Source organism: Natator depressus, chromosome 2 (genome assembly GCF_965152275.1).
Source record: "Natator depressus isolate rNatDep1 chromosome 2, rNatDep2.hap1, whole genome shotgun sequence".
Lineage (NCBI taxonomy): Eukaryota > Metazoa > Chordata > Testudines > Cheloniidae > Natator > Natator depressus.
The window spans coordinates 189,706,067-189,718,443 of record NC_134235.1 but is presented as its reverse complement, the minus strand read 5'-3'; the positions used below and the strand labels follow the sequence as shown (position 1 = coordinate 189,718,443).

Here is a 12,377-nt window from a genome sequence, read left to right as displayed (position 1 = left end):
CCATATAAGATAAAAGCAGGCTAGGAAATGCTTTTAGAGAAACTCATCCAAGCACCAACAAGGATCTCAGATTGGATTCTTGCACGTAAATACAATTCTTCACGGAACGCCGAAGTGCAGGACTGTAAACGGACGAGTGGAACCAAGCAGAATCAAACCATCAAGGCAGGAAGGAAAACCCTTCCTGGATTCCGCTGGCCAATGGCGTTTCCATGGGCACAGGGAGGGTGGGGCCTCGCTTTCCATTTCAACACCCGCCTGGGGGGATGAGCGGCTCGGGCAACGGCACCAGACACTGTAGAGTGTAGATGAACGGCTGGCTTGGTCAGGGTGGGGAGGAATTAAGGGTCACTTGGGTTTTGCAAGGAGACGGGCGGGAAGACGGGGCTTGTCCGGCCTGCGGCTCGAACCCAGGCTACCCTGGCCGCAGGCGCAAGCGGCTCCGGCTGGCGGGGGGCGGGGCCTCGGGCGGAAGGGGCGGGGCCAGCGGGCTAGTCTCCCCGAAGGGGCGGTGTTCGCCCGCCGCCCAGGCACAGGATTCTCGTGGGAGGGGAGCGACCATGGCGGCGGACAAGGCGGGCGGTGAGTATGAAAAGCGCCCCGCTGACCCCGGCCTCTGGCTCTGTGTGCGGGGACTCACGCCTCCCCGCGCAGGGATCCCCTGCCAGGCTCGCTGGAGGTCTGTACCCCGTCCTAGTGGAGGGATATAAGCAACAGCAGCTTTCTTCGCCGTGGCGACTAGTATCGTAGTGTGTGCCCTTCCGCCGGTGGGAGGCGAAGTAGGGCGGGCAGCCCCTTCTCCTTGCTTGGCGGGTGGGGGCTGCCCCCTCAGTCGCGGGGCGGGGCTTGGGTGCGTGATGCGCGTTCCCGGCGTCGGCGCCTCCCGCTCCGCCCGTGTGAGCGGCTGGGTGATGTCCCCTCGGTCCCTGCCCCGGCTTCCACGAGGGAGGTCCCGAGCCTCCCTCGGCGGTGGGGCGGCCGTTGGGGCCACGCTACATCTTGGCTCCTACGCTGGGGCGGGGGCGCCTGGGGTCTGGCCGCTGGGGGGCTCCGCAGTTGCCTGGCTCCCTCAGGGGTCACCTGGTGCCCAGTCTTGCGGAGGCCCCGCTGCCCCTGAGCGGTGGGTGCCTGGCACTGGGATTGGGGTGATTGGGTGGGGCCCGGGGCCCGTCTAGGGGGATGTCCTGCCTCTGGCAGCACCCGGGATGAGATGCTGCAAGAAGCCCACTGCATCCCGCCCTGCGGACAGGTTCTCCTGCCAGGTGCTCGCTCTGAGCCCTGCACCCGGCACGTGTACCCCATGCTTGGAAGAATGGGGTTTGATGGCCCGCCATCTCCATTTGCCTGACTACTAGTGTTGCTGCTCATACGCTATTGCAGTGGCTCTCAACCTTTCCAGACTACTGCTTTCAGGAGTCTGATTTGGCTTGTGTACCACAAGTGTCACCTCACTTAAAAACTACTTGCTTTCAAAATCTGACATTAAAATACAAAAGTGTCACAGCACACTACTGAAAAATTGCTGACTTTCTCATTTTTACCATATCATTATGAAATACATTTATTAGAATATAAATATTGTACTTACATTTCAGTGTGTAGTATATAGAGCAGTATAAACAAGTCATTGTATGAAACTTTAGTTTGCACTGACTTTGCTAGTGCTTTTTACATAGCCTGTAGTAAACCTAGGCAAATATCTAGATGAGTTGATGTACCCTCTGGAAGACCTCTGCGTACCACCCTCCACCCCCCCAGGGTATGTGTACCCCTGATTGAGAACCACTGCCTTAATATACTAGCTCTGTTTAAAAATCTTTCTTCGGTTTTTGATGCAGTGGTCTCCTACAGAAGTGAATTCCCCAGGCTGGTTGCATGGAATGCAGAGAACCGTTAACTCGGAGTTTTACGAAGCATTTTAATAAATGTTTACTTAAAAAACAAATCCTGAAAAACATTGAATGTCTGATTTTAATTCCCTAAATTAGGGAGTGTGGAGTTGGAAGACGCTAAAAATGTATTGCTTTGTGAAAGTTTAGTATGGCTTCTGATTGTGGACGTGTCCTCTGAAAATAAGCAGGCTCAGTCCTGGTCACCTGGTTTAGATGGGAGACCAAGGACCATCCTTATCCCCTACTTAAAAAAAGATGCTGCATGAAGTAATACTAGTAAAATGAAATACTAGTAATGTAATAGTAAAACAACCCTCACATGCCCAACCTCCTGCCTCTGCCCCTCCCCACAAAAAAATTAAGGCCTGATTGACAGTTGCTGTTACACTGGGCAGGCCCCCTAAATAATACCCATGGTTCACAAAGTCCAACTAGCTTTGTGATCCCTTTGGCCCAGTAGGATGGGGCTCAGGCAGTGTGGAGGGGGAAATGGCCAAGGTGTGCTTATGCCCTGGTGACTCTCTGCTGCAGTGGTCCATTAAAACCTGAGCAACAAGAGCACAAGCTAAAACAGTCCTGAGCACTGCCTTGTCCTGCATTCAATGTTGAATTGGCCATCAGGAGCCTCTGAGGATGGGAGGGCAAGTTGCCTCTCTCACTGCACTGGTCCAGAGAGGAATTCATGTGTGCATTCTAACATAAAACAAAACAAAAATCTTGTGTGTTGGGTGGGTGATAGAAGATGTGTACCAAATTGTCTTGTGCATATGCACCTAGTTGTTTTGTGCATCTTTATAAGGATGTACACTCTTCTTAAATAACAGGAGAACTTAAGACTTACAAGAAAAACTTTTAAAGTGAGGGACTTATTTTTGCCTTAATTGAGTTTCCTAGAAAGGAAAATGCTGCTCTATCAAGTTGATCAAACACAGGTTAGTTTTCATACATATTATTGTAGCATACATACATAGTGTACTGTGTTATATTTGTCCTCTACTGGGTGAGTTATGAACAGGGCTGTTGAAAACATTTTATTGATACAGTTTTTCAAAAGAAATTTGGGGTTTTGACTAAATTAAATTTTTAGTGAAAATTATTTGCTTTATTTTGAAAATGTTAATATTATTTTGAGAAACTGAATGATCAAAAACAGAAAAGTTTTTATTCAAAATAGCACCGTAGTGCCTCATGGGAGTTATAGTTCAGGTGGCTTATGTTCCCATTCTCCTCTAGAGACTGGCTTCACTGTCTGGACTATGTCTCCTGTGATGCACCATGGCTAGAGACTCTTGTCTCTTGTAACATACCCTCTCCCCTCACCCAGAGTGGAGAAAGTGGTGCATCACAGGAAATCTAGTCCAGCTAGAGAGCCCAGCCCATAGATGAAAATGGGAACATAAGGTACACAAACTGCAGCTCCAAACTATGAGACATTGCAATATCAATTTGAACTGAATCTTTCAGGTTTTTGATATTTCATTGAAAAGTCAAAAATTTCCACAGAACACTTAAACATGAAAAATGTTTTTTGTTGACATTTTCCACAGGAAGATAAACCTGTTTTCCAACCAGCTCTAATTATGAACAATAACTTCACTTAGCCCTGGTCTACACTAGGGGGGGATCGATCTAAGTTACGCAACTTCAGCTACGTAAATAACGTAGCTGAAGTCGATGAACTTAGATCGACTTACCGTGGTGTCTCCACTGTGGTGAGTCAGCTGCTGCCGCTCCCCTGTCAACTCTGCCTGTGCCTCTCGCGGTGCTGGAGTACAGGAGTTGACGAGAGAGCGTTTGGGCGTCAATTTATCGCATCTAGACTAGATGCAATAAATCGATCCCCGCTGGATCGATTGCTATCCGCTGTTCCGGCCGGTAGTGAAGACATACCCTTAGAATTAAAATAGTGTAGGAACTGGCATACAGTCTTTGACATTAAGTTTCCATTCTGCTAAAGTCCTAAGTTTTTTTTTTTGTTTTTTGTTTTTAATCAGGATGCCCACACACACAATTCATATACCAATTTTAATTAAGATATTCATTTTTTAAAAATACAACTGAGAAGTTATGCATAGTGAGTAGTACTTATGTGATTTTTTTTTTTTTTTGAACACTGTGCTGAATAGATTAGTTTGAAAATTTATTGCATGCTGCAAGTCTGACATTCTTGCTTTTCTACTTAGGTACTGGAATAATCTTCAATGTTATATATTATGCTTAGGCAGTGTGACTTTTTTTTTAAATTGTCTTTAAAAAAAAAAAAAACAGAAAATATGTTAGCATCTGTCATAGCAGAGATGGGTTTGGATAGCGTGGAATAAACTAAGAGTCTTCCTTATATTTTCTTTGAGAGGTGCTAGAGAGAAGTAATACACAATTGTTCCATCTACCTAAATGGCACACTAGTGGGCTTCCACGAGGGTCTGTTGTATCAACTCTTGTGTTCAATGTGCATATGAGGCATGGTGTGCTTTGGTAGAGTCAGTATGCAGATGACATTCAGCTCTGTCTCCATTGCATTGGATTTGAACTATGCAGTTGTCATAAATCCAGTGTCTGGCCACAGTTGGGGCTTGCAGAATTTACTGGCTGAGACTTAATTCAGATAACATAGAACAGTGGTCCCCGACGTTTCTGTGGGAATAGCACATTCCTATTCCCAACAGACTGTGGTGGGCGCCAAACACCCTGCTGCCGAAATGCCATTGAGAAGTGGTAGTGGGGGGAAAAAAACTTGCCGCCGAGAAACGGCAACGCTTCTCGATGGCATTTCGGCAGGCGGTTCTCAGGTGGCAGTGCTCAGCGGCAGCATTTCGGTGGCGTGGTGTCCTGCGGGCGCACACAACTGCCCCACTGGGCGCCATTGCGTCCGCGGGCACCGCGTTGGGGACCCCTGACATAAAAGAATAAGGGAAACAACATAAAAATGTCTTCAGTGTCTTTCGATCTCTGGCTGTCCAATTAGTAGTAGTGTATATTAGTGTTTCCTCCATCGTGTGTGGCAAGTACCTTAAATGTACCTACATTAGATTGCCTTTCACTTTGTGTGATACCTAGACAGTTGAGAAAAGCTGAGGCAACAAACCCATGTTTACAAAGGCGTGGATGGTGGCAGGGTAAGTCAGGGAGTATCCTGAACTTGTAATCTGATTTAGAATGTGCTTGATAGAGAAAAGTAAGAAGGGCAAAGAGGATAAGGAAGAGCCAGAATTCAAGAACATTTTAAGAAAATGTTACAGAGAATATAATATGTACAACGTTTTAAAAAAAACAAAACAACCCACAAATAAATAAAATTCCATGTTTTACATTAATTGGTTCAAACATAAAGCTCTTCCCAGTAGGAATCTTGCTCAGGCTTCACTAAACTTCTTGTTTAGGGCTTGTCTATGTGCGCCGTCAAAGCCCACAAGAGTGGTGTGATTTGTAAAACAGTCTAAAATATTGTGCTGTAACTGCCCTGTGTGGATCCTGCTTCAAACAGGACTACGTTAACACGAACTATATAGCTGCTAGAACACTCCAGTTGGATCTACGTGGGCCAGTTAGATTGCAACGTGTTAGTGTGCTTTACAAATAACACTCCTCTGGCACGTTTTGCCATGCTGTATATACAAGCCCTTAGTGTTTTGTACTATGCAGGCCATCAAGTTGCTCTTTTTCTGTAACGTTACTATTTTGTGATTACACAGGCTTGTCCTTTAAAATACCCCACAATTTCAACTTTTATTTAAGTATCCTAACTGGCTTTAATAGTGAAGACAAACTGTACAGAAATTTACTGGTATATTATTTGTGATCCAGCCTTCCATAGGAAGTATTTAAAGCAACTGGGAAACTGGTGCTTTTCTGGGATAACTAGTTTAACAATTACTTGACCAGTTTTTCCTGTAATTGAAGAATAAACACTACTTTTGGACTCAGCCTCACATGTGCTCATCTCTACTGCAGATAAATTAAGAAAACAGGATTTTGTAATAGAAACTGGGACAGCCTTAACTACTGTGTTGCTTGAGGTGATGCTATAATCAGTGTGTGGGAATGCTTATCCTGCTTAGCAACTGTTATTAACAGTCATTATCTGCAGCAATCTTTTCAGTTCAGATATTAGAAAAATGAATGCATCGTATGTGTGAACCCTGGTTCCATGGAAATGCAGATAATACAACATTTTGATGCTGTGAAATGGTGTCCTGATGCTATAAACCAAGGGTAGCCAACCTGAGCCTGAGAAGCAGCCAGAATTTACCAATGTACATTGCCAAAGAGCCACAGTAATATGTCAGCAGCCCCCCATCAAATCCCCCCAGCTCCCAGTGCCTCTCACCCACTGGCAGCCCTGCCGATCAGCATCTCCCCCTCCCTCCCCGCACCTCCTGATCAGCTGTGGCATGCAGGAGGCTCTGGGGGAGACTGGGAGGAGCGAGGGCACGGCAGGCTCGGGGAGGGGGCAGGAAGGGGTGGAGTGGGGGCAGGGCCTGTGGCAGAGCCAGGGGTTGAGCAGTGAGCACCCCCCGGCACAATGGAAAGTTGGCGCCTGTAGCTCTGGCCCTGAAGAGCCGCATGTGGCTCCGGAGCCACAGGTTGGCCACACCTCTATAAGCTGTTTTTTTTTCATGATGGTGCAATCGATCCCTTGTTCTAAGACATTAAGGAAGCTTCAATTACTGCAGACAATGTGCATTGCAGAGAACTCTTACATGATGGATCCACCAATCAGATTTTGAGTCCTCAACATTCTGAGGTTCTGTATTTTCAATTTAACGCTTCTCAGTTTACCGTTAACTGATCCTTTCAGCAAATCAGGTGAACCTTTGCACAGGGAATGGTGGCTTTCTGTACCTTGCTGCAGGATTAAGGGTATCATGCAGCATGAGACCAATTATGATGAGATTTATTAATCCTGTAAAGATTCTGGATTAGGACCTTTTCTACTTACTTCATACACAGAAATAACTTTGGTTTTGTTGGAGATGGAGTCTGTTAACTTGAGTATGAAGGTTTTGGAGAGTTGGGCTCCATTGGCTTCAGAGGATGAACCACAGCTGCTGGATCATGTCAGCAGAGTGGCCCAGGTTTGGGATAAGAGGTCTTCTACTATTTCTGTGGGAAATGGTGACTTCTTTTGGCAGAGCAAAGAAGAGATGTGGCAGTGGATGCAAACTCATTCTGGTAAGAAACTATCGTCAGCAGTGGAGATTACAAACGGTTTAGACTTGGAAGCGACTGAGAAATTTTAATAAAAACCAAGGTGAATGGGTAGTTGTACCATCAGTCCCATTAAAGAATATGGCTGGCGTTTGAATTGCCAGCAGTGGAAAGGAAGGTAGAAGCTGACACAAGGGCTGCAAAGTCCTCAGCTTGTTTTGTCTAGGCAAGTCTTCAGGGAATCCAACATCTAACGTCATTCCAGAGGAAACGCGGTGTTTAGAAATGCTAACAGCTGCATTTAAGAACCCCTTGTATTCTGTACATGGCAGATATCTAAGAGCTAAGTCTTTAGTAGTGCTTTTGTTACTACTTTTGAAAAAGAAAAATATTACTTCCTTCAGAAAAGAGCTGAAACAATAAAACTAGGAGAAATGAATCCGGTTCCCAGAATACTTCTGCGGAAGATACATTGCAAAAAATGAAGCTTAAAGAGTTGTCTGCTGCTTCAGTTCTGTACCAGCAAGTAAATTTTGGATGATACTGAAAGCGTTTTGAGAGAAAACTTAAATAGCTGTCTAGCTAGCAAGTAAAAAACCAATAGCCTTTTTTTTTTTTTTTTTTTTTGGTCAACATATGTATCAGAAAATTCCTGTCACTTATCAGTGTTGGTGGTATAACGCACAGACTGCGAAGGCTACCCAGTTATGAGTGGAATGATTTATTGGAGAATTGGAAAAAGAGAGATGATATGCTACATTCATACTTACCAAAATGTTCCACAAAAGAGCCCATATCCGCGGTGCCTTTGTGCCTATCAAGTTGGCCTTCTTTCCAACGGAAGGTAGTTTAAATGTATCAATTTGTAATGACAGCCACTTCATAGAGAATTACTCATAGAGATTTAATTTCTGTAAATGTGTTTTAATTGACATGGTATGACAAGTTTTGTGAGAGTGGGTAAGAAACAGTACAGATGTTCTTTAAAGCCTCTCCCTCCCCCCAATTTATTAAATAAATTGTAGAGCCAGCTAAAGGATTTGTTAGATACTTAGTTCTGGGTCTAAAATGAGAACTAACAATAAAACCACTTTGGTTGAGTAGAATTCCAACATATAAACCACCCATCTGTCACCTGTGTAATGATTTTTCAACCAAGGTGGCTGTTCCAAAGAAATCGGAAGAAGACTATGCATAGTTCTCTCAGCTATGGACTCCCTTAAGGAAGTATGGAAAAAACATGGCATCTCGAAATGTGCAAAGTTGCGACTCGTGAAAATCCTAATTTTTTCCATAGCGATTTATAGCTTTGAATCATTGGGTGCTGATGAAGGCTCTTGTGTATCTTCTGGATTGAAAAAAGGACAAATGCCTGTGTTAGAAATATTATTGGAGAGAAGTGAACCCTTGTGTTAGAAATTAACAAGATGCGGATTTATGTGCTTTGGTCACATAAGAGATAGAGGTAGAAATAACCTTGAGAAAATTATTATAGAAGGAATGGTGGAGAGTCAGCTGACCAGCGAGGAAATGGATAGACGGTGTATGGCAGATCACTGGATGGCCAGCTGCCGAGTGCTCGAAGTTAGCAATGGATTGTGAAGATTTCCAAAAATTGTGATGTAGTGTACTGATGGTCAGACATGAATGAATGGATTTACTTGTTTCAACTTAAAGAAGATATGAATTTAATAATTCTCTCGCGTGCTCCCCCCCATCAGTTTCACTTAACTGAGGAATTTTCTGGCCTATCACTTCTGACAGTTGGTCTCAGCTCAGTGGTTAACTTTTTATTTTTGAATATTTGGCTAAATCTATTTCCGAGTTAAGCAGCGGGGGTGTGTGAAAGGAACTTTGTATTCGACAATTTATTTTGTATGTACTCTACTCATTTAACTAAATATATTGGTTTCAAATTTTGCATTGAGTTTGGGGGCAGGGCAAATAGTTTCCTATTTTGAACTGTTAATGATGAAAGATACCTATTTGCAACTGTGCAAATATTCATCTCTTAATGTGTTCCAAACTAGTTAATGGTTATACTGCACATGTATAGCAGATAGTAATTTGTAACATAAATACTCTGGGGCAGCTTGGTTCTTTTATTCCCTAGTGTTGTGGAGGGCCACAGCATTGGCTAGTTCCCTGCCCCACCACAAGATCTAAAGGAGGAATCAGAGTCATTAAGGGTACATCTATGCTGCAATTAAAAACCCATGTCTGGCCCATGCCAGCTGACTCTAGCTCACAGGGCCTGGGCTGTGGGGCTGTTTAATTGCAGTGTAGAATTTTGGGCTCAGGTTGGAGGCTGGGCTCTGGGATCCTCCTAACTCCTAGGTAGAACACGGTAGAGTTCTGTAGCAATCCTCATGTGTTCCAGTAACTGCTGAGCACCACCTGCAAAGTGCTGAGTGATCCCAACTCCAGTTGAAGTCAATGTGAATTGAGGTCACTCAGTACCTTTCAGGATACTGGGGTTCTTGAAAATCTTGATACTAGATTAGTGTAATTTTTTTGTGTTAATTGTTAATGTAAATGTAGAATATTAAAAATTTGAAGGCACTTTTTTGGGCCTGAGTCGGCGTGCATTATAACTTATTTCCAGGTACGAAAGGAGATGTGTTGCTATCTTTCTGTCTTCAAGCTTAACCAGTAAGTAGCCTACCAAGTGTCATTTCATTTTTTAATCTAAAATTTTCATTAATGAGACTTCTAAAGTGTAGATGTCCATAGCTGCTGTTGCGTATTTACTTTTCTCGTAATATGGGAATGGGCAATGGCAGATGCTTAAGATATGGCAATGATGACATGATAGACCAGTGGTCTCCAACCTTTTCATGCACAAGATCACTTTTTGAATTTAAGATCAATTCGAGATCTGCCCTGCCACTTCCCTGAGGCCCCGCCCCACTCACTCCACTCCCCCCTCTCCCCATTGCTCGCTCTCCCCCACCCTCACTCACTTTCACTGGGCTGGAGCAGGGGGTTGGGGTATGGGAGGGGGTGCAGGCTCTGGGCTGGGGCTGAGGGGTTTGCAGTGTGGGAGGGGACTTTGGGCTGAGCCTGGGGCTGGGGGTTAGGGTGCAGGAGTGAGCAAGCTTGGGGTGCAAGCTTTGGGAGGGGGTTGGGGTGCAGGGGTCATTTGGTCATACTGCACCTAATCTCATAGCATCCACTGGACATTTAATGAGTTTTCCTTTTTATTAGTGTCATTTATGGTTTATAGATCCAAAATCCTTCAGGGATTGTCACAAATCAGTGTAACATTCTCAACTATGGGGTGTGCATTGGCTGAGTCTGGGGCAGGGGGTTGGGGTGCAGGAGTGAGGGGTATGGGCTCTGGGAGGGAGTTTGGGTGCAGGAGGGGGCTCCGGGCTGGGGCAGGATGTGGGAGGGGTGAGAGGTGCAGCCTCTGGGAGGGAGTTTGGTGCAGGAGGAGGTTCCGGGTTGGGGTGCAGGAGGGGGTGCGAGGTGTAGGCTATGGTTGGGAGGCACTTACTACAGTTGGCTCCTGGTTGGCAGTGCAGCGAGGCTCAGGCAGGCTGCTTGCCTGCCGTGGCCCCATGCTGCTCCCAGAAGCGGCTGGCTGCTGGCACATCTCTGTGGCCCCTGGGTGGGAGGGGGGCAGTGGGTCTCCGCATGCTGCCTGTGCCTGCAATTGCGGCCCCCGCAGCTCCCATTGGCTAGGAACCGGCCAATGGGAGCTGCGGGGACTGTTCTGGGGGCAGGGGCAGTGTGCAGATCCCGCTCCCCGCAGGGGCCACAGAGATGTGCCAGCAGCCAGCCGCTTCTGGAAGCAGCGAGGGGCTGGGGCAGGCAGGCAGTCTGCCAGACCCCTGCTGCACCGCCAGGCTTTTAGAGGCCCGGAGATCATGATTGACTGGCAGAGGCTCCAGGATCGACCAGTCTATCGCGATGGATGGGTTGGTGACCCCCGTGATAGACGGTACTGTGTAATTTACAGATAAAAGCATAAGGTTAGATAACTAAGGATCATATAGATTAATATTTTAGTGTCTAGTGGGAATAAGAAAACAGTAGATTTATAGAGCTCCCCATGCACAATAAAATGACGACAAAAAATAAATTAGAGTAAAACTGAAACAGCAAAACGTGAGAAATAGGAAACACTTATCTTCAAGGGTGAAAAAAACATAGTGGTTTATATCATTTTGTGGGCTTCAGGACTATGTATGTGGTTTCTATGCAGTGTGCATCTTTTTAATATTTATTTCAGTAGATAAACTTATTTCAGTAATATCCTAGTCATGGTTTTTTGCCAGCTATTTTCTGTGAATATAAAAACCCATACTTTTAAGAGTGAAATCTAAAATCATCCTTTTATGTACAAGTTTACAGCTGTAAGTTACTCCGTTTAAGATACACTGTGAAAATGAATCAATGGTGATGTGATGTCTAGACATTACAAGTGTCAGAGTAGAGCCGTGTTAGTCTGTATTTGCAAAAAGAAAAGGAGTACTAGTGGTGTCATTAGTACTCCTTTTCTTTATACATTACAAGTAACTTAGCAAGGGAAGGTTGTTGTTCCAATTTTCAGCAGAGGAATTCTAGCTTTCACGGGTGACATTTTTCATTCCCAAGTCATAGTACTATCAGTTCAGAGTTGAATTTAGCTTTTTACAGTGTTGCTATCATTGCTTAAGGTGCTTTAGGTATGAATAAGAAGATCTTGAGGGAAAGAAATGGAACGTGTAATGGAAGGAATGGAGTTATGTTTATTAACCTTAGTTGCAAATATAACTAATGTTTTCTGTACTCTTCTGTTTATTTTTCAGATCAGGGAACTGAGAAACATGAAGGAACAGTTACTTCCTCTGGGATTACTGATCAGGAAAAGGAGCTGTCAAGTAGTGCATTACAAGCTTTTAATGTAAGAAAAGGCTTAAACTTCAAAACTTTCTGTTGAACTTACTTGATTATTTAAACTATCACCTGGCAACCAATTTGTTCCCTTTTTTTTTCCCCAGAGTAATAGTAAATGTATCAAAAACATAAATTAAATCTAAATTAGTAGCAAACTTCATTATAATATAGTGACATGTCCATTTTGATTAATCTAAGATATCTGATATAATGTGAGAAGACGTAGAGGGCTCTTGAATTTAGGCCAAACAGAAACATAACCAGATCTTTTTCTAGGTTCCCAGAGTTCAGTCACTATCAATGCTATGTGATTGGTGAGAATTGGGCAAAATAAGCAGACAGCTATTTTGTGACAGTTCTGTCAACTCTGTGTGCACTCACTGAAGAAAAGTTTCCCTAATTTTAGCTATCAATTTGTGGACTTCAAAATAGTTTAAAAAAGCAAAGTTCCTT

At 44.5% G+C, this 12,377-nt stretch overlaps 1 protein-coding gene across 3 annotated transcripts in view; it reads left to right on the top strand.

The window, feature by feature from the left end:
- Window positions 1-484: 484 nt before the first annotated feature.
- CNOT10 (CCR4-NOT transcription complex subunit 10) overlaps window positions 485-12,377 on the top strand; it is a 63,363-nt gene continuing 51,470 nt past the window's right edge. For 2 of the 3 annotated variants that reach the window (XM_074945610.1, XM_074945609.1), the window contains exons 1-2: window positions 578-679; window positions 11,837-11,931. In XM_074945610.1, the coding sequence (XP_074801711.1) occupies window positions 589-679; window positions 11,837-11,931 (186 nt within the window). In that variant the 5' untranslated portion in view covers window positions 578-588. Of the gene's footprint in view, window positions 680-11,836; window positions 11,932-12,377 lie in introns of all 3 variants that reach the window. The other variant, XM_074945611.1, reaches the window with a different exon arrangement.